General features: G+C 38.0%; 1 protein-coding gene across 3 annotated transcripts in view; it reads right to left on the reverse strand.

The window, feature by feature from the left end:
* Nucleotides 1–24,812, reverse strand: part of LOC120415778 (four and a half LIM domains protein 2) — a 306,724-nt gene that overhangs the window by 134,374 nt on the left and 147,538 nt on the right. For all 3 annotated transcript variants that reach the window (XM_039577402.2, XM_039577401.2, XM_039577403.2), the window contains 3 exons: nucleotides 18,309–18,480; nucleotides 18,046–18,247; nucleotides 17,742–17,986 (listed from right to left, as the gene is read on the reverse strand). In XM_039577402.2, coding sequence (XP_039433336.1) covers nucleotides 17,742–17,986; nucleotides 18,046–18,247; nucleotides 18,309–18,480 — 619 coding nt within the window. The remainder of the gene's footprint in view (nucleotides 1–17,741; nucleotides 17,987–18,045; nucleotides 18,248–18,308; nucleotides 18,481–24,812) is intronic.

The raw sequence follows: 24,812 nt of genomic DNA on the forward strand, positions 1-24,812 counted from the left end.
AGCGGTCGGACATTACGGTCGGTTATTAAATGAAGCCACTGGGGCGTATCGTTTGATGGTTTTATAATTTTATGATTCCTTCTGGACGCGTCGTCGCTTGGGTTAATATTTGCGGAACGGAAGTGCTCTTAAAACAGTTTGCGGAAACAATGTACCTTGGCGGTTAATTTGCATAATGTTCCAGCACTCTGGACTATTTTTAGTCTCTCTGGAGTTGAGCTGATTAAAAGGTGCTGAATAAGTAAGAAGAGAAGGTCTTGCGAATTCTAAGGAAACCCGCTCTGAAGCATCGATCTAAATATAACAACCTTCCAGTACGATGACAAGCTCTCACCGCGCTTAGCAACCAACCCATTTCCGCCGTCCGGACATTCGATAGGATTCGCTGACCGCATTCTGTTTGACTTTTATTGCCCTCAACACCCACCGAACGCCGGAGGTTCCTCCCTCGCAGAACATCCATCACGCCCAACCGTCCCCCCACCTTCACCAGGTTCCTGCTGCCTCAGCAGATTTAACGCAACGCCACGGCAGGGAGGGTTAGTTATTCCAGGGAGTTGGTTTTATGACCTTTTCTTTTTCGCAGCCGTCAGTCGTTGAGTTTTCTTCCCGATGGGCGCCCATAATCGAGAATGTTCCACGGTTCGTCCTGTTAGTTCTACCACTGATACAAATTGACACACAAATAAGCCGAAGGCTGAACTGGCTGGTTGTTGAGAGGGGGTTGGGGGGAAAGCAGAGGTGTTCCGGGCCAAGGATTACCAACAATATTGCCACAAGGAAGTAACGACCAGTCAAGGAAAAGCGGAAAAGTGCACACGCCTTTTTCCATAGCCGCTAATTGATTTTCCATTAGTGAAGGTGGATTGGGAAAAATATAGAGTAAGAGTATTAACAGTTTGAGAAATTTCTTAGATTTTTTCAAAATTTCAACTTTATTTACATTTTTGAAATAAAATTGGTATCGTAAACTGGGGTGACATGGATGGATCGAGGTGACTTAGGAAGAAATTTGAATCTGCCACTTTGTTTTTGCTACATCAAATATAAGGTTTTTTTCCTCCAATGATCACATTTCATGTTAATTCACCTAAATTATCCTTAAATAATCAGATGTAAATCTAATGGCCATTTGAAAAACTTATCAATGTCACTCCAGATCACGATACTTGAAAAATCGGAATAAATTTGAAATTCTTTGGGATTTGATTTTTCTAAGCATTTATTTTATTTTTTTAATTTGATTTGAAGTACCAAAAATGCAACACTTTTGTGATAACCTAAAAAATAGATACATTTATAATAAACGCGATTTTTTTTAACCTATGATATCTCAAAAATCGTGTTTTGTACTTCTTTTTGCGTTTTGTGATTGTAATAATAGAAAAATCTCTCCAAAAATTTAAGCGGTAAGCATTTTTGAAAGTATTCATTTCAAATAATGCTGTGAATTGCGTTTTGTTGATTTTGAGGCATTTGCAAAAAAAATAAAAAATAAGTTTATGTTGATTTTATTCAAATCACACACTCATGTTTAAACATAGCATAATAAGTTAAAAAATCTATTCAAAAAATAAGAGCAGCATATTTTGTAAAACTAGTTTTTTGTTTAGAAAGAGAAGAGAAATTAAAAATGTTAGTTAGATCACTGTTATTTCAACAAATAACAAATGGTCATTGAAAGTTTATGAATTACGCATTTCAGAAAACAAAATTTGTTATATTATTATGAAAATTATTCATTCTACCCTACAGTAATTCAGTAGAACTTCTCAAATAATGTATTTTATTACGTATGAATTTCCATTTTTTGTCGTACAATTCCTCATGAAGCTGGGCATATCAAAATTCGAAAATTTGTAGCAAGAGAAGAAATTTTCTATGTTTTGAAAATTTATAAAAAGGGATTCTATTGGAAAAATAAAATTATGGTTGATGTAAAAAATAAACGCATAATTCTAAAATACCTTAAAAGAGGCAAATTCAATCTAATTGTAATCGAAAATGCCTTTTTTAAGGGTTAGATTTATGAAAATCTATTGGTTTGATTTTTGATGGTAAAATGTAAAATTATGTGAAGTTTTCTGCATCTTTTAATTTTGAAATAATAAAATCAAGCTTACATTGGGAACCGGCTCCGTGGCTTAATGGTTACGGCTTCTGCCTCCCAAGCAGAAGGTTCAGGGATCAAATCCCGGTCGGTACCTTTGAAATTTGGAATCAGGAATTTGAATATGAATAAAAACTTAAATGAATCAGGTGGGATTCGAACTCACACCTTAGGATTGGTGGTCTGGGACGCTAAGCAGTCGGCTATCAGAAGGTTTGCACTCTAGCAGTGAATTGATCCGTAGTGTTGAAACATGTTATCTCTTCTTCTCATATTATTAAATACGCGCTGATCCCTGATTTGCCTGAGGGGATTGGAAGTCTAAATATAGATCGAGTTTTCTTCAGATGCTTGCTTCTATGTTTAGGCGGGGCCGAACAATGCCCAGCGACCTCGGAATTGGACCGCAAGGAGCTCTGTCATTCTGAAACGGGTCGTTGGAAGCAGCGCGAGGGCTATCACCACCTAATACCCGGGACTGAGATAAGTTGTATGAGCATTCGGCATATACAAAGTCTGATACAAACTATACTTTCCCATAATTTCGCTACCGGTTAGCGGGTATTGGATTGGACCACACACCCACACACACACATAAAATCAAGCTTACATTGAAGGGTCAAAAACAATTATTTGATGGATTTTGAAATTTTAAATTAAAATTTTTATTTATTTTTTACTGTTTTTAGCCCACTAAGGCTAGTGCAAAGTTTTTGTAACATCCCCCCCCCCCCTACAAAATCAAAAAAACTTCTAAACTTCAATGGGAGTTTAAGTGCAATCAGCTGAATCCAATTTAAAATGCATTCCGTATAAAATCATTTTTACATTTTGGGTTGATTGAAAAATCTTTTGAATTTTAGGAAATTTTCGATGTAAAGATCACAAAATGTTTTTTTTGCTAAACATTTTTTGAAAACTAATGATTGCAAAACAACTAAACTAGTATAAAATACGTTTTAAAACATTGTTTTTTATTCAAGTGTTCAATCTATGGTTATTAAAATTTTTATATTTTTTATATTTGCTCACAAAAACTTAAAATAATTGCACACATAAAAAAATGTCGTAAATAAAAAATACGTATTTTAGTAATTTACCTATTATAAATAGTGAAAAAGAAATTTTAGGATTTCTTCTCTTGCAAATACCAGTGTTCCCACGAGCCTAAGCCGTCGGCTAGGCTAGGTTCATTTTTCTGGTTCAGGTTCACGAAACACCTCGGCAAGCATCGTCGGCTCAGGCTCACCGAGTGCCGTGAGCCATGGATAAAGAATATTTAATCTAACACTTAAAAACAAAATTTAAATCAGAAAATTGTTAGAATTTTTTCAACTTTTAGAAAGTTTGTTTTGCAGCCGTGCTATTCTTTTATAAAACGTTTTTAAATTACAAAAAAAAATCAATTTAAAAAGATTGTTAATTTTTTGCGAAAAATAAAATTTAGTTTTTAAAACAAATACTTTGTTTTATTTTGATTTCTTCTCGATATGCCTGTGGTTCTTGTTCTATGTTTAGGCGGGGCCAGACAATGTCCAAGGACCTCGGAATTTGGCCGCTGAGCAGTTCTCTACGGAATCGGTCTTTTTTCTTTAATTTTAATTTTTGTATTTTTTAATCAAGCTTAAACTTTTTTGGTGCTTTCGGTATGCCCAAAGAAGCCATTTTGCATCATTGGTTTGTCCATATAATTTTCCACACAAATTTGGCAGCTGTATCTTTTGAAGGAATTTTTTGATCGATTTGGTGTCTTCGACAAAGTTGTAGGTATGGATATGGACTACACTGAAAAAAAATTATACACGGTAAAAAAAAAATGGTGATTTTTTATTTGACTTATTGTCACTAAAACTTGATTTGCAAAAAAACACTATAACACTTTAACATGAAACATTCGTGAAATTTTCCGAACTTTTCGAAAAAAATATTTTCAAAAATTTAAAATCAAGACTAACATTTCAAATGGGCGTTATAATGAATGTTTGGCCCGTTTGAAATGTTAGTCTTGATTTTAAATTTTTGAAAATATTTTTTTCGAAAAGTTCGGAAAATTTCACGAATGTTTCATGTTTTAACATTGTAAATCGGACCTATAGTTGCTGAGAAATCGACATTAGAAAATTATTGGGTTGTTTGGGTGAGACTTAGAAAACATCAATTTTCCTGTTTTTTAACCTTTGCATGGCAATATCTCAGCAACTAAGGGTCGTATCAACAAAGTCCGAAAAAGCAAAATATAGAGAATTTTCTCAGCTTTTCAAAAATATTTTTCTCAAAAGTGGGCAAACATGGGCACTATTTTTAAAAAATGAAAAATTGCTACTTTTTCAAAAAAGTTAACTATGAGTGGCTATAACTTGAAAACGGTGCACTTTATCAAAAAATCATTAAAGTACTTTTTGATTGCAAATTCGATTTTACATCGAAAAATTAAGTTGAAAAATTTTTGCGACCGATATTTCGATTTTTTGAAAAAATCTGTATTGATTCAAAAAATCATAACTCGGTCAAAGATTTTTGCCCATTCTGGAAATTTCTGAAAAGATGGCATTTTATGTCCTCTAAAACATATAAAAAATAGTGTTTTTTTGCAAATCAAGTTTTAGTGACAAAAAGTTAAATAAAAAATCACCAATTTTTTTTTACCGTGTATCATTTTTTTTCAGTGTAGTCCATATCCATACCTACAACTTTGCCGAAGACATCAAATCGATCAAAAAATTCCTTCAAAAGATACAGATTTTTGAATTTTCACATATCATTTTTGTATGGACAGCTGCCAAATTTGTATGGAAAATTATATGGACAAACCAATGATGCAAAATGGCTTCTTTGGGCATACCAAAGACACCAAAAAAGTTTCAGCCGGATTAAAAATTACAAAAAAAAATCGAATGACCGAAATCTCAGAGAATTGCTCCGGTAGGATCTCTGCCACTCTGAAATGGGTCATTGGAAGCAGCGCGAGGGCTGTCACCACCTAATACCCGGGACTGAGATATGTTGTATCAGCATAAACCTAGTCTGATACAAAGTATACTTTCCCATAATTTCACTGCCGGCCAACGGGTTTTGTATTGGAACACACACACACACACACACACACAATACATCGCTTTAACCAATTTTCGATTTCTTTTTATATTTATAACTTTTCGTTTTCCGACCTTTTGTCGTGCAATCAATGTTAAGTTCAGACATATTATAAATTATTACAATTTATCAGCTGCATACATTTTAAAATTCTATAGCTTATAAAATTAAATAGTCGAGTGAAATTTTCTTTTTTTTACTTCGGATTTTCTTATCGAATGTGTTTTTCAACAAAGTTGATAAGTTAGAAACAAAAAAGTATGTTATGGTTCTTGCTAATCAACGATAAAGATTTGTTAACATTTTTGATTAATTAATAGCTTTTCGTAAACTGTAGATCGATATAAAAATAATAGTGAAAAGCTTACGGGTAAAATAGATTATGTTGCCACTGAATGCATTTTGATGGCAAATTTGAAAATTTTGTGAAATACCCGAGCATGGGTAAATAACAAGGGAAATGCGTAATAATACTTTTCTCTGGTATCAATACCAAATTTTGGTATTCCTGGACCCTTTAAAATTTGTCTTGAGGATTATGCATGAGCAAAATGTGCTATCATACCAATTTAAGGTATTGTTTTGATATTGCAAAATTGCCGAATTTGTCAATGGTTGGACACCACATTTTGGTATTCTTTTGGTATTAAGGTGTTTTATCAAATTCCTCTGAAACTAAAGGAAAATTTAGACCAATTTTGACAAAATAATTAATTTTGCGCTGAAATGATGTTTCAAAGCGAATGCTTTCATTTAAAACCAGAAATTTCAAACTTGATTTTAAACATTTTTGATATACCCACTAAAGAAATGACTTGAAATTGTGTCAGGATGGCACATTTTGTTATTAAAGTGATTCATCAAATTCCTCTTAAACCATGGGAAAATTTTAACCAATTTTGACAAAATAATTAATTTTGCGCTAAAATTTTGTCTCAAAGCGAATGCTTTTATTGAAAAGCGGAAATTTCGAACATTTTTGATATACCCCCTAAAGAAACGACATGAAATTGTGGAAAATTTTCTAAGTCAGGATGGCACATTTTGGTATAATTTTTTTTAAAACGTTGAAATTTCTCTAAGTTGGGATAACCAAATACTTTGAAAAACGAGTAAATCGACAGATTATAGAATTTTGGTGAATTTCAATCCAGTTTCATTTTAATAATACTAATTTTTCAATCTTGTTATTTTTCAGTATCTTCAAGAATTTCAAGCACAGGCCGTTCATCAATGGCAAATGCATTCGGTGTGGTGAAGAATATCACTAAGAACAACATGGAATCATCAGGTGAGTCGATTTGGCTGTTGCATATGGATCATTTCCGTTTTTTCAGTAACTGCAATTGCTGCACTAAAAATGGTATGAAAATACCAAATTTTGGTATTACTTGTGCAAATACCAGCGACCAAAATGTGCTCTTGGTTGCCCAGTAATAGATGGTAAAATACCATGAAATCATACCAAAATCATGTTTGTGGAAGACCACAGGAATACCAAAAAAATATGACTTTCCGAGGGCTCAGGAATACCTAAAATTAAAACTATGGCAATACCAAGTTTTGGTATTCAAGTAATGTTAAAAAATCCAGAAGACCTCAAGTTGGTATTGAAATGATTTTATTTTGTGGTATTATTTTACTCTTGGAATAACATGGTTTGTTATTGTTGTGCCCTTCCACATACAAGACTTTGGTATGATTTCATGGTATTTTACCATCTATTACTGGGCAACCAAGGGCACATTTTGGTCCCTGTTATTTGCCCAAGTAATACCAAAATTTGGTATTCCCGTGTTATTTACCCCTGCTCGGGTAGGAACAACAAAAAATATTATTTGTTCTTAAAAATTCAATAATGGACCCAAACGTATTACCTTTTTTTGTTTTTGAGATGTGATTTAAAAAAGAGAAACTTACTGTTTGAATAAAAAAAAGGCTATAATAAAATGTCGATGAATTTTTTTAATTAAAAGTATTTTTATATCGAAAATTTATTCAATGTCTAAAAAAACAGTTGCATCCTTTTCGTAAGCTCGAAACTTCTGTGAACCAATTGCCACAAAATGTGCGAACTTCTCGCGAAAGAACACTTCACTGCAAACGTTACTGTCGCTGAAAAGCTTCTTTTCGCACCACATTTTTGCCCCATTCCAGCGAAGCAAAAACACAATCTTCTTAATGAACAAACCGGAAACAGTTGGCAGCGGGGGCGGAGTGTCCCCTCAGACAAGTGGACCATTTCTAAAACTCTATTTCGCGGGATGATAGTACACAATTCTAAAACGATAAAAGTTTTCCCCGCACAAAACTTGTCTCATTCGATAGCAGCCAGACGGTTGTTTTGGGAAAAAAATGCGTCAGCTGTGTCCTTCTTCCTTGGGAAGAGCCGGCGAAAGGAAGTCCGCTTCAATCCGGAGGTTCCATGGCTCATTTTCATTTTTGAAGCACGCTGAAGATGCTTCGACTAGGGGAAATGCTAAAATCGTAAATTTTACTATCGTCGGCATCGTTTGTCTGTTTTTGGCTGTGATTTGCATTTTTATTTTTCTTAAATTTGTCTTCTTTTGGAGTGATGACGATGTTGCCGATACCGACTTTTTGGATTTCAGTAAACAATGTTTTTTTTTTTAAATTTAATCATTTAAATATTCGGGATTTCTCTTAGTTAAATTTAATCATTCCACAAAAAGGTGTCATAAAATGGCTTTCTTGACACATAAAACAAGACAAATGACCCCAGAACAAACAAACCAACAAAAGAGGCCTCCCCCTTAAGAAGGCAAGTCAAACTTTGGGCAGTGATTCTTGGTGATCACACCAAAAGACACAAACTCAAATAAATTGTGACATGTTTGCTTGTGTGTCGCGCGCAAACAACGGGCGCCTCATTTCAGTGTTTGTGTTTGCGTTTCCAATAAAAATCGTGTGAGTATGTCTTTATTGGAAATGCTCCGTTGTGTTGTTGGGGGTTGTTAACATGTAACCGAACGGGGCAATAAATCAACGTATTACCACCAGCTTGGTGTAGTGTTTAATGGGTTTTCTTTTTTTTTCACGCCACCATCAACACCAACAACGACAGCTTGTAGAAGTAATAGAGCGTTTTTCGACCTCTAATCAATTAAGAATGGCACACAGCCTCCCGGGCTGGCAAATCAGGGCTTAAACAGAGCAACTACAATTACCAGCATGCCATTTTTATGATGGCCTCACGCAGGGATTAATTTGATTTATTGACAGTTGGAGGATTACATTTGTTTGTACCGATAGAAATGCTCGTTTTTACTAGCTTAATCAATTGATTGACAGTTGAGCAGTTATGTATGGGTAATTCTCCGCCAACTCACACAGCAGTTGCCCCGACCCCTCTTCGATTTGCGTGAAACTTTGTCCTAAGGGGTAACTTTTGTCCCTGATCACGAATCCGAGGTCCGTTTTTTGATATCTCGTGACGGAGGGGCGGTACGACCCCTTCCATTTTTGAACATGCGAAAAAAGAGGTGTTTTTCAATAATTTGCAGCCTAAAACGGTGATGAGATAGAAATTTGGTGTCAAAGGGACTTTTATGTAAAATTAGACGCCCGATTTGATGGCGTACTCAGAATTCCGAAAAAACGTATTTTTCATCGAAAAAAACACTAAAAAAGTTTTAAAAATCCTCCCATTTTCCGTTACTCGACTGTAAAAAATTTTGGAACATGTCATTTTATGGGAAATTTAATGTACTTTTCGAATCTACATTGTCCCAGAAGGGTCATTTTTTCATTTAGAACAAAAATTTTCATTTTAAAATTTCGTGTTTTTTCTAACTTTGCAGGGTTATTTTTTAGAGTGTTTTAATGTTCTACAAAGTTGTAGAGCAGACAATTACAAAAAATTTGATATATAGACATAAGGGGTTTGCTTATAAACATCACAAGTTATCGCGATTTTACGAAAAAAAGTTTTGAAAAAGTTGGTCGTCATCGATCATGGCCGTTCATGGTCACCCGCGACAGACACGGACGACGAAACAAAGAGAAACGCAAAAAGTAACTTTTTCAAAACTTTTTTTCGTAAAATCGCGATAACTTGTGATGTTTATAAGCAAACCCCTTATGTCTATATATCAAAATTTTTGTAATTGTCTGCTCTACAACTTTGCAGAACATTGTTACACTCTAAAAAATAACCCTGCAAAGTTAGAAAAAACACGAAATTTTAAAATGAAAAATTTTGTTCTAAATGAAAAAATGACCCTTCTGGGACAATGTAGATTCGAAAAGTACATTAAATTTCCCATAAAATGACATGTTCCAAAATTTTTTACAGTCGAGTAACGGAAAATGGGAGGATTTTTAAAACTTTTTTAGTGTTTTTTTCGATGAAAAATACGTTTTTTCGGAATTCTGAGTACGCCATCAAATCGGGCGTCTAATTTTACATAAAAGTCCCTTTGACACCAAATTTCTATCTCATCACCGTTTCAGGCTGCAAATTATTGAAAAACACCTCTTTTTTCGCATGTTCAAAAATGGAAGGGGTCGTACCGCCCCTCCGTCACGAGATATCAAAAAACGGACCTCGGATTCGTGATCAGGGACAAAAGTTACCCCTTAGGACAAAGTTTCACGCAAATCAAAGAGGGGTCGGGGCAACTTTTCCCGATTTCGTGTGAGTTGGTAGAGAATTACCCGTATAATTTTGCAAATCGACTTTTCATTTCTGAAAAAAAAAACTTTTTGTAACGATTCATTATGTCATTATTTCTCAACTTTTGGAAACAAAAAAATCATATTATTTGGTCCCATTGAAATGTAAGTTGTGATTTAGAAAATCTGAAAATATTTTGTTTCCAAAAGTTGAGAAAATTTCACACAAGTTTCACTTTTCAACTTTGAAAATCTGAGCAACGATTTCCAAGATATTATCGATTGAAAATTGAGCGTCAATTGAGTACAACTTAGAAAAACTCATTCTTTGCAAAGCCATCCCCGCAAACAACGGTCGGATCAACAATGTTAATAGCAAAATGTGGTTAATTTTTCAGCTTTTTGACATTTAAAAAAAATCAAAGATGGTCAAGGATAAACATTATTTTTAAAATTAAAAAAATATTTACTATTTGGTTAAAATGCACTTTATCAATATTTTATAAAATACTTTTCAAGTTAAATTCAATTTTTTATCACACTATTTAAAAAAAATCGTAACTTGGCTAAACACAAAACGCGCGTCAAGCCCATAGCTCAAAAGATGGCACATTTTTTCTATAAAAACCGATCAATGAAAATTATTTTTTGTAATTGTGGATTTATTGGATACAACATGTTAATTTAACCTTAAAAAAATCGAAGGTGCTAAAGTTTGTCATAACTAAGCTTTGAGAAAAAACAAACACCAAACCGATCAGAGAATCCATTCCTGCATTTTTAAAATATTTAGTCACCATCTCCGATTTCAATGACATTTTATAGACATGTTATCCTAGGCCTATAAGCCATTTTTGTGTATATGGAGCCAATTGTACTCGAAAATGACATTTGAGAAGGACTTAAGTAATTTGAATATTTTTGTATTTTGTAATTTAAAAATTATTGTAACTCAAAGTCTAAGAGAAATTAAGAAATTGCTAACAACCTGGGTGCTGAAAAGACAGAATGCGTAACGTGATTTCCGAATGATCCCTACTGCTCTTCACTAATACAACTGCACTACAGCTGTAAACATAAACAAAGTAGAAGGCTATGTTCAAGCTCAAGCGTGACATATTTTTTGCTGCTGAAGTGACTTGTTTAGAAACATTTTGGATCTGTTGATTTTAAAGTTATTGCCTTAAAATTAAGTGCTTTGCGCTTTTTTTGTTCGTAGACTAAATGATGGGCGGCCAAAAGAGTCAATCTTTGTTTTCCTCGTGACGAACAATTGCGTCAGAAGTGGGCGGAATTTTATGAATCTAAAGAGCAACCAACCTCATAAACATATGTTTTTCGTGAGACATAGCGCTTATTTAAATGTAAGCGACAAATTATGCCAATCTCGATTCCAACTCTCTTCTAAAAAAATGTTGACTTCGAATACCTCAAAAGCTCGACGCCCTCGACTTTTTTATTCCTGGCAAAATAAATCATATATCGATTACAATACTTGCCACTTCTTGGTATCATTTTTCAAACAGTAAATTGGTGGTGGTGGTCAGCGAACGACTGGACAACGCGTACCATAGGTACTTCAAGTACCGTAGGTATAAAATAGACCCACCAAGTGGTCCTTTAGCCTCTTGTTCAGTAACTCCGATACCCTGGCCTCCCCGCGGCGCTGGCCGGGATACTAGTAACCATTGGAGAGATCGGGTAACCAACCCCGGTGGGAACTTTGGTAGTATGCTGACAGGGTAAGGGGGGCTCCACCCTCTTCGGAGGATGTAGCTGTACCGTTAGGCTTCGAGACAAAAGTCCCCGTTACGGTGTCGAGAGAAAACCGCAGCTGGGTCCCGGAAGCTGCAAGGTGGCAGCCCCACCCCGAGACTAGGTATTCGCAGCCCTGGTTAGGCGGCATACCGAAGCGAAACACCAACTCAGAAAAACAAAAGAAGAAATTCAGGACGGATAAATCGGCATCAGACCAGGCGATGTAAAAAGGACAACGATTGGAAACTCGGTACTTGGAACGTTCGAACTCTCCAAGATCCTGCACGTGCTGGCCTTCTTGCCCGGGAGCTGTACAAGCTGAATGCATGTGGCCGCCATCCAGGAAGTTCGATGGCCCGGTCATGGAGAGCGAGAATTCACGGCGGTGGACCCCATCGCCAACACCTCTTTCAAGTACCACATCTACTACAGTGGCGGCGAAAAGGCGATGCACGGAGTCGGTTTTGTAGTGATTGGGGATCAGAAGAACCGAGTCATCAAGTGGAAGGTGGTGAATGACCGGATCTGCGTGTTGAGAATAAAGGGCAAATTCTTCAACTACAGCCTGATCAACATCTACGCGCCGACAAACGACAAGCCCGATGACGATAAAGACGCTTTCTACGAGCGTCTCGACAAGACCTATGGAGAGTGCCCAAGACATGACGTGAAGATAGTCATCGGAGACGCAAACGCGCAGGTCGGAAGGGAAGCCTTCTTCCATCCGGTCATCGGCAAGGAGAGCCTTCATCCTCGCACGAATGACAACGGCCTACGTTTGGTCAATTTCGCCGCAGCCAGAGGAATGGCTATCTGTAGCACCTTCTTTGCGCGCAAGAACATTCGGAAGCACACCTGGCGCCACCCAAATGGCGAATCGTGCACTCAAATCGATCACGTTTTGGTGGATGGTCGACACTTCTCGGACGTGATGGACGTCCGATCGTACAGAGGACCGAACATCGACTCTGATCACTTCCTGGTAGCGTGCAAGATCCGAGCTAGGCTGTCGAACGTGTTGACCCCGCGGACTGCGAGGATAGCGCGGTTGAACGTCCAGCGCCTCGCGAGCAGCGACGTTGCTGCAGAGTACAGTCGGAAGCTCGACGAGCGGATCAACGAGGACGCGCCTACAGGTAACCTGGATGAGCAATGGGGAGCCCTCCAGAGCATCGTCAACACAACGGCTACCGAAGTGATCGGCACGACCAGAGGACGCAAACCCAAAGGGTGGTTCGATGCGGAGTGCCAGCGAGTGACGGACGAGAAGAACGAGGCCAGAAAGCGTATGCTGGTGAAGGGTACGCGCCGAAACTGTGAGCGATACAGTGAGCTGCGAAGAGCTGAGAAACGAACCCACCGCCGAAAAGAACGGGAGTACGACGAGAGAGTACTTGCCGAAGCTCAAGCACAGTACAACGCGAATGATAAGCGGAGGTTTTATGCAACTGTCAACGGTGTAAGAAAGAAAGCGACGCCTTCCCCTGTTATGTGCAACGACAGGGAAGGTAACCTGTTGACAGATAAGACAGTGGTAGCGGCCAGGTGGAAGGAGCACTTCCAACAGCTGTTGAACGGTGAGACGCGAGAGGGAATCGTCGAGGACAGGATGAACGTTGAGGATGATGGAATAGCTGTGGACCCGCCTACGTTGGAGGACGTGGAAAAAGCCGTAAAGGAGCTCAAGAACGCGAAATCCGCGGGAAAGGACGGACTTCCGGCCGAACTTTTCAAGCACGGGAGCGCGCGGATGATCGAGATTCTGCACCAAATCGTCCAGCGAATTTGGTGCGAAGAACAGCTTCCGACCGACTGGTTAGACGGGCTCATCACCCCAATCTACAAGAAAGGGCAAAGACTCGATTGTGCCAACTATCGAGGCATCACAATCCTCAACTCAGCGTACAAAGTACTATCCCGAATCCTGTGGAGCAAGCTGAGACCCTTGACCGAGACCTTTGTCGGCGAATACCAGTGCGGTTTTCGAGCGGGTCGGTCAACGACGGATCAGATGTTCACTCTGCGACAAATCCTCGACAAGTTCCGGGAGTACAACCTGCAAACACACCATTTGTTCATCGACTTCAAGGCGGCGTACGATTCAGTCAAAAGAAACGAACTTTGGAAAATTATGCTAGAACACGGCTTTCCGGCGAAGCTAATTAGACTGATTCGTGCAACGCTCGACGGAGCAAAATCAAGCGTGCGAATAGCCAACGAGACATCTGAAGCTTTCGTTACGGTGGATGGATTGAAGCAGGGCGATGCTCTCTCGAACTTACTGTTCATCATAGCGTTGGAGGGTGCTGCTCGAAGGGCAGGCGTGCAAAGAAACGGAACACTCATCACTAAATCGCACATGCTGCTTGGATACGCTGACGACATCGACATCATTGGTATCGACCGTCGGTCAGTGGAGGAGGCGTTCGTCCCTTTCAAGCGGGAAGCTGCGAAGATCGGACTGACCATCAACACTGCCAAGACCAAGTATCTGGTTGCTGGCAGAGCGCGTGGCAGTGCAGGTGATGGTGTTTCGGAGGTGGAAATAGATGGAGAAAGATATGAGGTGGTGGATGAATTTGTATATCTTGGTACACTTGTGACGTGCGACAACGATGTGAGCTGCGAAGTGAAACGGCGGATTAGTGCTGCAAACAGGGCCTTCTACGGTCTTCGTAGCCAGCTAAGGTCCCGCAGCCTAAGGACGCCTACGAAAATCACGCTGTACAGGACCTTGATACTCCCTGTAGCTCTTTACGGTCACGAGTCGTGGACGCTAAAGGAGGCTGACCAGAGAGCACTTGGGGTCTTCGAGCGGAGAATCCTGCGTACTATCTTCGGCGGCAAGCAAGTAGGAGACCGGTGGCGCAGGCGCATGAACTTCGAGCTGTACCAAGACTACAAACATGCTGATATCGTAAAAGTCATCAAGCACGACAGGCTGAAGTGGGCTGGACATGTAGCCAGAATGTCGGACGAGCGGGCGGCTAAAACGATATTCAGCAGCGAACCCGGACGGGGTCGTCGGCTTCGTGGAAGGCCTCGTACGCGTTGGCTGTGTGCAGTCGACGAAGATGCAAGAGCGGCCAACATTGTGGGCGACTGGAGACGAGCGGCCCAAGATCGAGCATCCTGGAAATCTTCGATTAGTTCAGCGTTGGGTCGATAGACCTGTTGCTGATAAAGTAAAGTAAGTAAGTAAATTGGTTCCACTTTGACAGTTCTAAATTGAGGCCGCTTTGCGGAAAACTATTTTGCATCCAGCTAAAACCATCGAAAAACCTATTTTTTCAACATTTTTATTTTTAAAACCGCTGCACAGTGGGCGAAATGGAACCCAAAATCGGACTTAATTGAACGCGTCTGGTTCCCTGGTATGACAAACAGTGTTTCTTATGTAAAAAAATCCGAAGAATCGATTGGTGATGGTTTCATCCAACGCACAAAACGGCAAAGGGTCCATTTTGCTCCAATTCCACATTTTTTTACATTTTTCTTGAAAATCGCTCTGTATCCAGAGCGGAGGCTTCATGCGGCCATTCAAAATGCACTTAACTTATGTGAAAATGTCCCAGAAATCCAGTAATAATAACCACTTGCACCGCAAAAATCATCTAGGGTCCATTTAACCCCAATTCCGCTATAAAAGCATTTTTGGCCGTTTTCAAATGTTAGATCAGATTTTAAAAACCTGAAAATATTTTTATCGTAAAGATCAGACAATTTTACATAGAAATGATGATTTGCACTTGATTGTTTGACAATTTATGTCGGAATTTGGGTTAAATGGACCCTAGATGATTTTTGCGCGCAAGTGGTTATTATTACTGGATTTCTGGGACATTTTTACATAAGTTAAGTGCATTTTGGATGGCCGTATAAAGCCTCCGCTTTAAATATATAGAGCGATTTTCAAGAAAAAATGTAGAAAAATGGAGAATTGGGGCAAAATGGACCCTTTGCCGTTTTGTGCGGTGGATAAATTATCACCAATCGATTCCCCGGATTTTTTTACATAAGAAACACTATTTTTCATACCAGGGAACCAGCCGCGTTCAATTAAGTCCGATTTTGGGTTCCATTCCGCCCACTGTGCGCTGTATCTTCACAAGGATTACACATAGGACAATGGTCAATATAGAGTCCTTATGTAATATTGTCTGGGGAATCGATTCGAACTATCGGTTTGCAAAAATTTTGACGTTTAGACCACTTTAAAAAAACAGTTTTAGTAAATTATGTTTGTATTTTTTTAGGAGAGACATATCCTGCATCCTGCATTTTTCGTGAGTCTTTATGTAACATTTTAGACTATTTCCTCAAAAATTTTGAACGAAAAAAAATCGTGACATCACCTTCAAATTTATCTTTTAATTTTCAAAATTGAAAAATCTCATAGAAGTGCGTGTATTTTTCTTTCAGTGTAGTTTTTTTCAGATAGCCCGTCCAACTTCCTACAAGTTTGTCTTTGACCACTTTTTGATTCAACGCAACGTCTTTGAGTTACAGTTGTTTTTAAATTACAAAACAAAAAAATATTTAAATTACTTACGCCCTTCTCAAATGTCATTTTCGAGTACAATTGGCTCCATATACACAAAAATGGCTAATATAGGCCAAGCATAACATGTCTAAAAAGTTTCATTGATATCGGAGAGGGTCAGGTACAAAAGTACCAGAAAAAAAACCTGATTTGAGTTGGAATTGCTCCATATCTTGGCAACCTTCAATACCTAACAACAACGCTCAAAATAGTAGAATATTAGTTTTTTTTCCCTATACTCCCATATTCCCTATTTTTTCAGCTTTTCGAAAATATAAATATATTTTTCACTTATGAGTAAAACCACTGCCATTTTCAAAAATTGGTAAGCGGTGACTTTTTGATTGCAATTTTGATTTTACTTTTAAAAACATCAATAGATTAATTAAAGGTCCTATAGGCGGTTGTGTTTTATATGTTAATATGACCTTTTGAAAAAATCTAGATTTGAACAAATTATTTGACCTTTTCTTGTTTTTTTTTTTAAATAAAAAAATAAAATATTGCCGAAAAAAAAACAATTAAAAAGTTAACAAGTTTTTGCCTTTTCTGAAATTTTGTGAAAAGATGGAATTCTTTATATCTTATACATATCTTAAAACAAAAAAAAAAGATTATATAAATACGCATTTTTATTGTATTTCATCTATGCTTACAATTTTCCCAGATATATCAATCGATAAAAAAATCCTACAAAAGATACATATTTTTTTAATTTTTATATTCCATTTTTGTACGGACAGCAGAAAAATTTAAAATGATATGGACAAAGATGAATAATGGCTTCTTTGGGCATGGGCATACTAAAGGCATTAAAAAAGTTTCAGCTAGATGTCGAGATTTCGGATGACCGAAATATCAGAGAATTGCTCTGTTCAACGTTGTCGTGCTATCTTTTCTCAACATTATGACGTTCCGAGCGTTTTAATGTTTAACCTTGAATAAACAAAAAGTAGAGCACACAATGTAGACAATAACAAACACCTTTTGTTTGGTTGACCATTCTGGACATTGTCCAAAGTTTGGTTGAATTTGGTTGCCGGAGGCCCGAGTTATGAATTACAAATGTTTACGGTAGTCGGGCATCTACGTGTGTCAAACTCGTTCTGACCAGAAATCCTTTTGGCTTATTTTCGCACCTACATCAATTTTCAGGGAGTGTCAAGATAGCTGGACAAGATTGAAACTTCTTTCATATGAAAAAAGACAGCACTGCACGGAGTTTTTCGGTTTTCATTGATATCTCAGGTTTGAAATCGAATTTTGTGGATCTGTTAAGGTCAAAAGTTGAGGCATTGTGGCACATTGGCAAAGTCACATTAAACAAGTCTGACTTCTTTCTCGAATTTTAAAAAGCATTGGAATTCTAAAGATCATAATTGATAGAAAAATAGATTTTTACTAAACGAAGCCCGCATAGATCGGGTTGGGTTATAGAGGGTTACGCCACTATGAGTTACCCCTTATTTTTGCTACTTCCACAGATATACGTCCATTCTGTATGCGACGAGGGCCCATTGGGTCTAAACTACTTAATTGTTTTTTTTTTCCAAAATGTTGTAGGTAATTATTTCTCATTTTGACAGAGTCCCCGCCACTCACCTCATCGCACGAGTTACACCGCGGCTTCAGCAGCTCCGCGTAGTGCCGCTCGCAGTAGATCTGGTCGTCGTGCACGCAGTACGTCAGATCCACCAGCAGCTCATCACAGGTCGTGCAGCGGAAACACCGCGGGTGCCACAGGATCTGGTCCCGGAACTTTGGCGCCGTCACAGCCATCTCGCCCTGGGCCAGACCCTCCCCGCAGCCGGAACAGCCGGTGGGGGCCGGGGCGTCCTTAACGTAACCTAAAACGAAATAACTGTTAGGTGTCTTGCTGAGATGTTGATTTCAAGTAATGTCTAACCTATATCCAGCGCGATTTCGTTCCTCGCGGCCACAAAGTCCTCGTACGAACTCCGGTTCGCTTCCTCCACGTGTTTGCAGTAGTCCAACGCCAGGTCCTGCTTGGGCAGTTGGTACACCAACTGTTTGTCCCGAAACCGTTCGCCCTGGGTGCCAATCTTTGGAACTTTCTCCGATGGAATTACGTCAAAGTATCGTTGGATCTAGAATTGTCACCAACAATCAGTAAAATTTCAGAGATTCAAAACAGGATTTTTAGCAAACCTTCGCCGACGTGAGTATCCCCGGCGGGACCCAGGTGTAGCCCATCTGGCGCGGGTCCACCCGGCTCGTGTTGGTGTCATGCTTGAAGCCGAGCCGCTCCCGGACCGAGGTCAGCTGCTCGTGGTACACGGCGTGCGTTTCCCGTGGGCACTTGCACTCCTGGCAGGTTTTTCTGTGGAAAAATGAAATAGAGTAGCTCAGATTAATGATCTAATTTCAAACATTTAATTCAAGTTTAAGAGCTCTGTAATTTATTTGGATTGAATAACATATGATTATTTTGCAAATGTTCCTTACCAAAAGTTTATCGTTTAATTTCATTATTTAGCAGATTTTTTTTTATAATTTTTGACGCTGGAATATCAACCGTTTTTTTTAACTTTAAATAAGATTATTGACAGTTTCTTAGCTGAATTACAGTAAATTAGTTTTTTTTACTTTTCTTCTAAATGAAAAAAAAAAACATTTTTTCAAGTTTTGTCCCACCACCTCTTGAACAAAACTTTATATTTAAAATCAAAGAGTACAAACATATTTTTTGCCTGAAAAAATATTTTTTTAGAATGTTTGGACAGATTGAAAAAAAAATACTACAGACTCTTAATAAATATTGCAGAAATCCGATTTACCTTTGTATTTTTTTATCAGCATTACTTTTAAAATGTACAAAGCATTTCATGTTTTTTATCAAAATTTGGAAAAGCAGTCTTGAAATTTTAAATTAAGTTGTAAGTAGGTAAATATTATGTTAAATTTTATAGTGTTTTGAATAAAGCTATATTTTTTTCATTTTCATTTTATTTCATTTACTATGTTGCATTAACAATTACATTGGTGCATTTGTTATCCTGAGCTGAGATATAGAATACAATTTCGACAGCTGATTTGTTCGAAGTGGGGAATGAGTTTACTAGTAAAAAGGAGAACGAATTGAACATAGAAGGAAAAAAATGTGTAAAAATAACCTTCGAAATAGCTTTTAGATGTGGGAAAGTAAGAGGAAAGGAGGCGTTACAAGCTATCTATTTTGAATTGACAGATTTTTCAAACCTTTGAGCAGAAATGTAAGAATCTTCATAAAAAAAAGTTTTTTTGACACTCACTAAGAGAGAACTAATCTCTCAAGAGATGAAACGTGGCAGGTCGAAAAATTACTTCATTTTTTGAAGATGATCAAAGTTTGTATACAAACTTAAAAAATAATTTAAATAAGTGGTGTTAGTAAAACTATTTGCGATTTTTTTAAATGTTTTGTGATAATTTATGTACTACTCTCAAATTTCAATTACTGGGAGAGAAAGGTTCACCTTCAAAAATGTTTTTTTTTTCAAATTCGGTCTCTTCCACCTTCATTGCAAATGAAATTAGCAGTAATATTCGAAATAAAAATAAAAAAAATATCGGAAAAAGATCAAAATATTGCTAAATTTTACAACATTCAAAACCCAAAGAATGATTGAAGAGCTATCTTCTTATGATACATCAAGTAAGGATGAAAGTCCAAATACCAATATAATAGAAAAAAAAACTGGACACTATTAGAAAACAACATAAAACAATATTCCTATTTTTATATTAAAAATCTGTAAGGCCATTGTAAATTTTTCCAAACAGTAATCCCAAAAACTCAGTAAGCAAAAAAAAATACTTCTGATAATTTAAATTTCATTGAAAAAACTTGTGCAGTTCAATGCGATTTCTTAAAAATAGAATGAATAAATAAAATTGAATAAAATTTTCAATCAAATTTTGAATTTTCTGAACCTCAGATTCGAATAAGACATAGAATTAAAACTGAAAATGTATTGATATTTTGCAAATTTTTGGTACCAGCATAACTGTAGTAATGTATCAAACATTGTGTAAATTATATTATTTAAATCAATAACACTTAAAAAGACATCTTTTTTATTTAACAGAGTTTTTTTTTGAATGTTTAGATATTTTGATTACATATTTGTCATTTTAATATAGGAGAATAGAAAATGGCAATATTCCAACAATTTTTATTCAAAAATGAGAAATAATCAAAATTTCAACATTAAAGCTGAAAAAAAAACGGAATTAAAAAAAGGCAAGCTGAAACGGTGATGATTTGGAAAAGTGGTGTAAAATTGGAAGCCTGGTATGATGGCATACTCTAAATAAAAAAAATAAAAAATAGTTTAAGAAATTCTGTAATTTTTTGTTACACGACTATACAAAATTTTGAGACATGTAAATTTTTGAGAAATTTAATGCACTTTTCGAATCTGCAAAAACCCAGAAGAGATTATTTTTTGCATTTAGAACAAAACAATCATTTTGAAATGTTCTTGTTTTTTGTAACTTTTCAGAGATATTCTTTCACCACGGAATTCAAACTGTTCTACACTTTAGAAAAGTTCAGTTGTACTAGTGACCACCAGATGGTAGTGCGCTCAGCTGAGAGCCTCTCTCGTTCGATGGAGACGCGTGGTGCCTCGCAGTGGAAAATCAGCTGTTTTTCTCTCCTTCTCGCGCTCCCCGAGTTGCTTCTCTCACAAGAGCAACTGTGTTAGTATGAACCAGTGAGACTTAGTATTAGTGTTTTAGAACCGTTCGTGCAGTTCATTAGCACGTTTTTGTTGTCGAGATTTCCGCTTTGAGAGTGATGATGGGAGCGAGAGAGAATGAGAGTGTGGAAAATCGTCGCCTGAACATCGTGATCGTAAAATTTAATTGAATTAGCTCCGCTAGATAATTTGAGGCTAAGCCTCTAAAAGGGGTGGGAGGGGGGAAGGGAGGATGTAGAGGAAAATTTTTGGGGAGATTGACGCAGGAAGGAAGAGTGCGCGCGCTCTCGTAATGGGAGGAAAATGATGGATTTGTGCGTTAAGTCGACCAGAGAGGTTTTTCATTTTTCGGTGAAGTTAAGGGAGGGGAATGTTTTTTGGATTGGATGTTTAGCTAAGTGAAAGTGAGGTTAAGTGTGTCGTTAAAATGTTGGGGTGCAGATTGACGTTAATTGAGTTTGAATGTTTGAAAATATGTTTTTTGGCTCTCTTCTTTTTAACGTTTATTGTGTACAAATATTCAATATTCTGTAATTGCTACTAAAATAAGAAATTATTTTTAAATAACATTTTTTGCCACTTTGTTCGTTCACCCATCAGCTATTCTACAACAGAATGTCTTCTTCATGAAATTTCAAATAAATTTTCATCTCGAACACCTGTCATCTTCATTCATGAATGAATCATTTCGCCCTGGTCCCATATGGCCACCAAAGAATCCCGCGAGTGTCACATCATTGATTTCCTCTGACAGTTTTCCCTCACCTAATAAAAAGTGAAAAAAGGTGGAAAACTCTTGTCATGTTCGTCACCACACACAAACATTGTTATTTTTATTGGCCACTCAATCTCAACTCAAGCAAAATGGTTTGTTTTCCCGCTCGTTGCGTTTGAAATTTTCCTCATTTTTTCTTCCCACTCTCTCTCTCTTTCTTCGCGCGCGCTCTCAGCCTCCTAACAATCCGTCACTTTTTATTTATGTTAGCCCACTTTGGTCCGTCTTGTTAGCCGATCGCTCAAGTTGAGTTTTTTTTTTTGGTTCCGGCATAAATCATGCGTTTGGAATAACAGGACCACGCCGTCGAATGGGATTTAAATGAGTTCGATATGGTGATTTGAGTTGGTTTCGAGAAAATACAAACAATTTTCCTCTCCTTTCTCTGGTTCTCTCGCTTTGATGATGGCGAAAATAATTGCATGTGGTGAAGGGAGGAGGGTTTCCTTTGCGTTCGTCACTGAACTTGACTTTGTAGTGTTTTACCATACACACCGCCGCTGGGGTGGTAAACCACCGAACATAAACAATCACTTTGGCTTACTGCTGAGAATTAGCTTGTGGTGACTTAGGTATTGACAAGATTTCTGCATTGATTAATTTCTGGAAAATTATAAAATTACAAAAATAAAATTGTGTTATTTGACACAAATTCGATCATTTCGTTTTAAAATAATCATACAGTGTTCCAAAAAATATATCTTTACCCTAGTTACTCTGCCAAGAATTCAGCGAAATATTTAGCGATCATGTTGGCGTAGATCGGTGACCATTAGCCAAGAATTGTAAAGTGATGAGACAGTCAGGGTGCGAAAGACAGCGATTTTTGTTTTGGCTTGTGGTTTTGCTGTTTTGAGTTAAAAACCTCTCAAATGAGATTATCGCGCAGTGTTTGTTTTTTTTTTCTGGTTGTTGTGATAATTTACAAACTCATTAGCCCGATTTCCGCTTGGCGTGGTATTTTGTTTTGGCTTGGAGTTATTTTTATTTTGACGAAAATGTTCCTTATTAGTTGTGCATGCCGTTGGAATGTCGTTAAATATGATAGTACCTAACTATTCTGGGGTTAAATATAAGAGACGAGCACATGGAGTCCCTTAGGGGGATTGCTCCATAGGGCGGCACACGTATCTACCCGGAGATTTCTCACACAAAGACAAACATTTCATACTCACGTGAACCACACTAATTTTCAACCAAAGACTAATATTTAGGATTTTAAATAAATAGGACAAACACAGCTTGATTGAGACCACATTTTAACTTTTATTTAGATTTTAAGACTTTCAATAATTTTAAGAACTTTTAGGGGTAATAAATTAAGGGAAAGACGGGGGGATTTGTTTTAATGTGTATTTGTGTACGTTACTTGCATGCATGCGTTTTATCGTTGGGATCCTGATGCTCGGTGGCCGGCTTGTTGCGTCGCTGTCTTGGCTGCTGCTGCTGGTCGGGTTCCGGAACAGGAGGGAACGAACGGCGGGTCCGGTTGGACCGCCGAGAGGGCGTCTTCTTCTTGGCTTCGCCCCAGAGGGCCACAGATTGGTGTCGGCGCGGTCTCAGAAGGAGACCGCCAAAACACGTGATCGCGGACCCTATTTGTAGCGGAGGGTCGAGTTCGCGGGTCCGGAGGGTGGTGCACGCGCGAAAGGGGGGAAGTGGTCGATCCGAGCGAGGTACCACTGGGGGAGTCTTTGACTCGGGGGCTGGCCAACAGATTCGACGTTGTACCACTCGGCACTCAGCACCGCAGTGCTTCGTGCGGCCAGTCCCGACCACTTCACTTCACTTCACTGCAGGTTCTGTCTTTGCACCACGCTCGCTCGGATCCGTACGAGATGACCGGAGGGACCTAACTCGGTTAGGAATTTTTAACGTGTTGTGGTGTCCTTCTAACCGTCCGTGGTGCCGTCACACTCCGATCCGTACTTTTAGGCTAGTTGATTTTAATTTGTCGTGGCACTTCACTGTTTTGTAATCAACGTTTTTTTGTGTAAATTTTAATTAGATTTTTCAAATTCACACGCGAACTATGGGACCATCCATAAACCACGTGGACAACTTAGGGGGGGGGGGGGGTTCGGCGATTGTCCACGCTCCATACAAAAAAGATTTTATTTGTATGGAAATTGTCCACGATGGGGGGGGGGGGGGGGGGTTGAGAATTTCAAAAAAGTGTCCACGTGGTTTGTGGATGGTCCCTATTCTTCCCGTGTCGTGTGGTGACGGACGATCAAGCGGGGCGATCACTGGTCTTCACCACTCCGGACCAAAATGCAAAAGAGGCCGACACCATCGTCTGCGCCCGTATTTATGCGCCGCCTAGCTGTTCCCTCCAGAACTGTTTCCTGTTTTGCCACAGGGATCGGTGACAGCTCGATGACACTGACGTACGGGGTGATGATGGTGTTCGCAGGGGTGGGGATAACAAAATTCATATGGGTTGGTGTCTCAGATGCAAAAGGCCTTTTTCCCTAATGTCGACTATTTTTAATTGCATGCTAATTTTGAATAATAAATAATTAATAAATAACAGATAACAAATAGATAAATAAATAATTTAATAAATAACAAAACTCCTAAATCTGAAAGACACCAACCTGGACGCTCAATAAACATGAAATATCATATGTTCAAAGTGTAAACACAGAACAACAAATACTGCACATTTAAACATTTACTGACAATATTTTATAATCTTCCTTTTATCAAGCTGGTTTGGTGTGGTTCGAGTATGATTTTATTGAAACCGATTTTCAAAAGGTTACAATCTTCCCGGAGTCGGGGTAAAAAAATGACAAAGTTATTTTTTTGTTATCCTAGGCACATACACATCTAGACATTGCTCGAGTCCTTAGCTTCAGCCAAATCATTGATTTAGTTAAAGTGATTGGTACCATTGAAGGAAAGCTCTTCTCCACTAAATCATTGTGATTTGTCAGAATTAAGGACCACCACTCATTAAGGAGTAAAGTAAAGTCAGGGGCAATATTTTAATGATTTGATTTTTTTTAAATTTGTTATTCTAGGCACATACACATCCAGACATTACTCGGATCCTTAGCTTCAGCTAAATCATGGATTTAGTTAAAGTGATTGGTACCATTGAAGGAAAGCTCTTCTCCACTAAACCCTTGTGATTTTTCAGAATTAAGGACCACCACTCCTTAATGAGTAAAGTAAACGCAGGTGTAA

This window comes from Culex pipiens, chromosome 3 (genome assembly GCF_016801865.2).
Source record: "Culex pipiens pallens isolate TS chromosome 3, TS_CPP_V2, whole genome shotgun sequence".
Taxonomy (NCBI): Eukaryota; Metazoa; Arthropoda; class Insecta; order Diptera; family Culicidae; genus Culex; species Culex pipiens.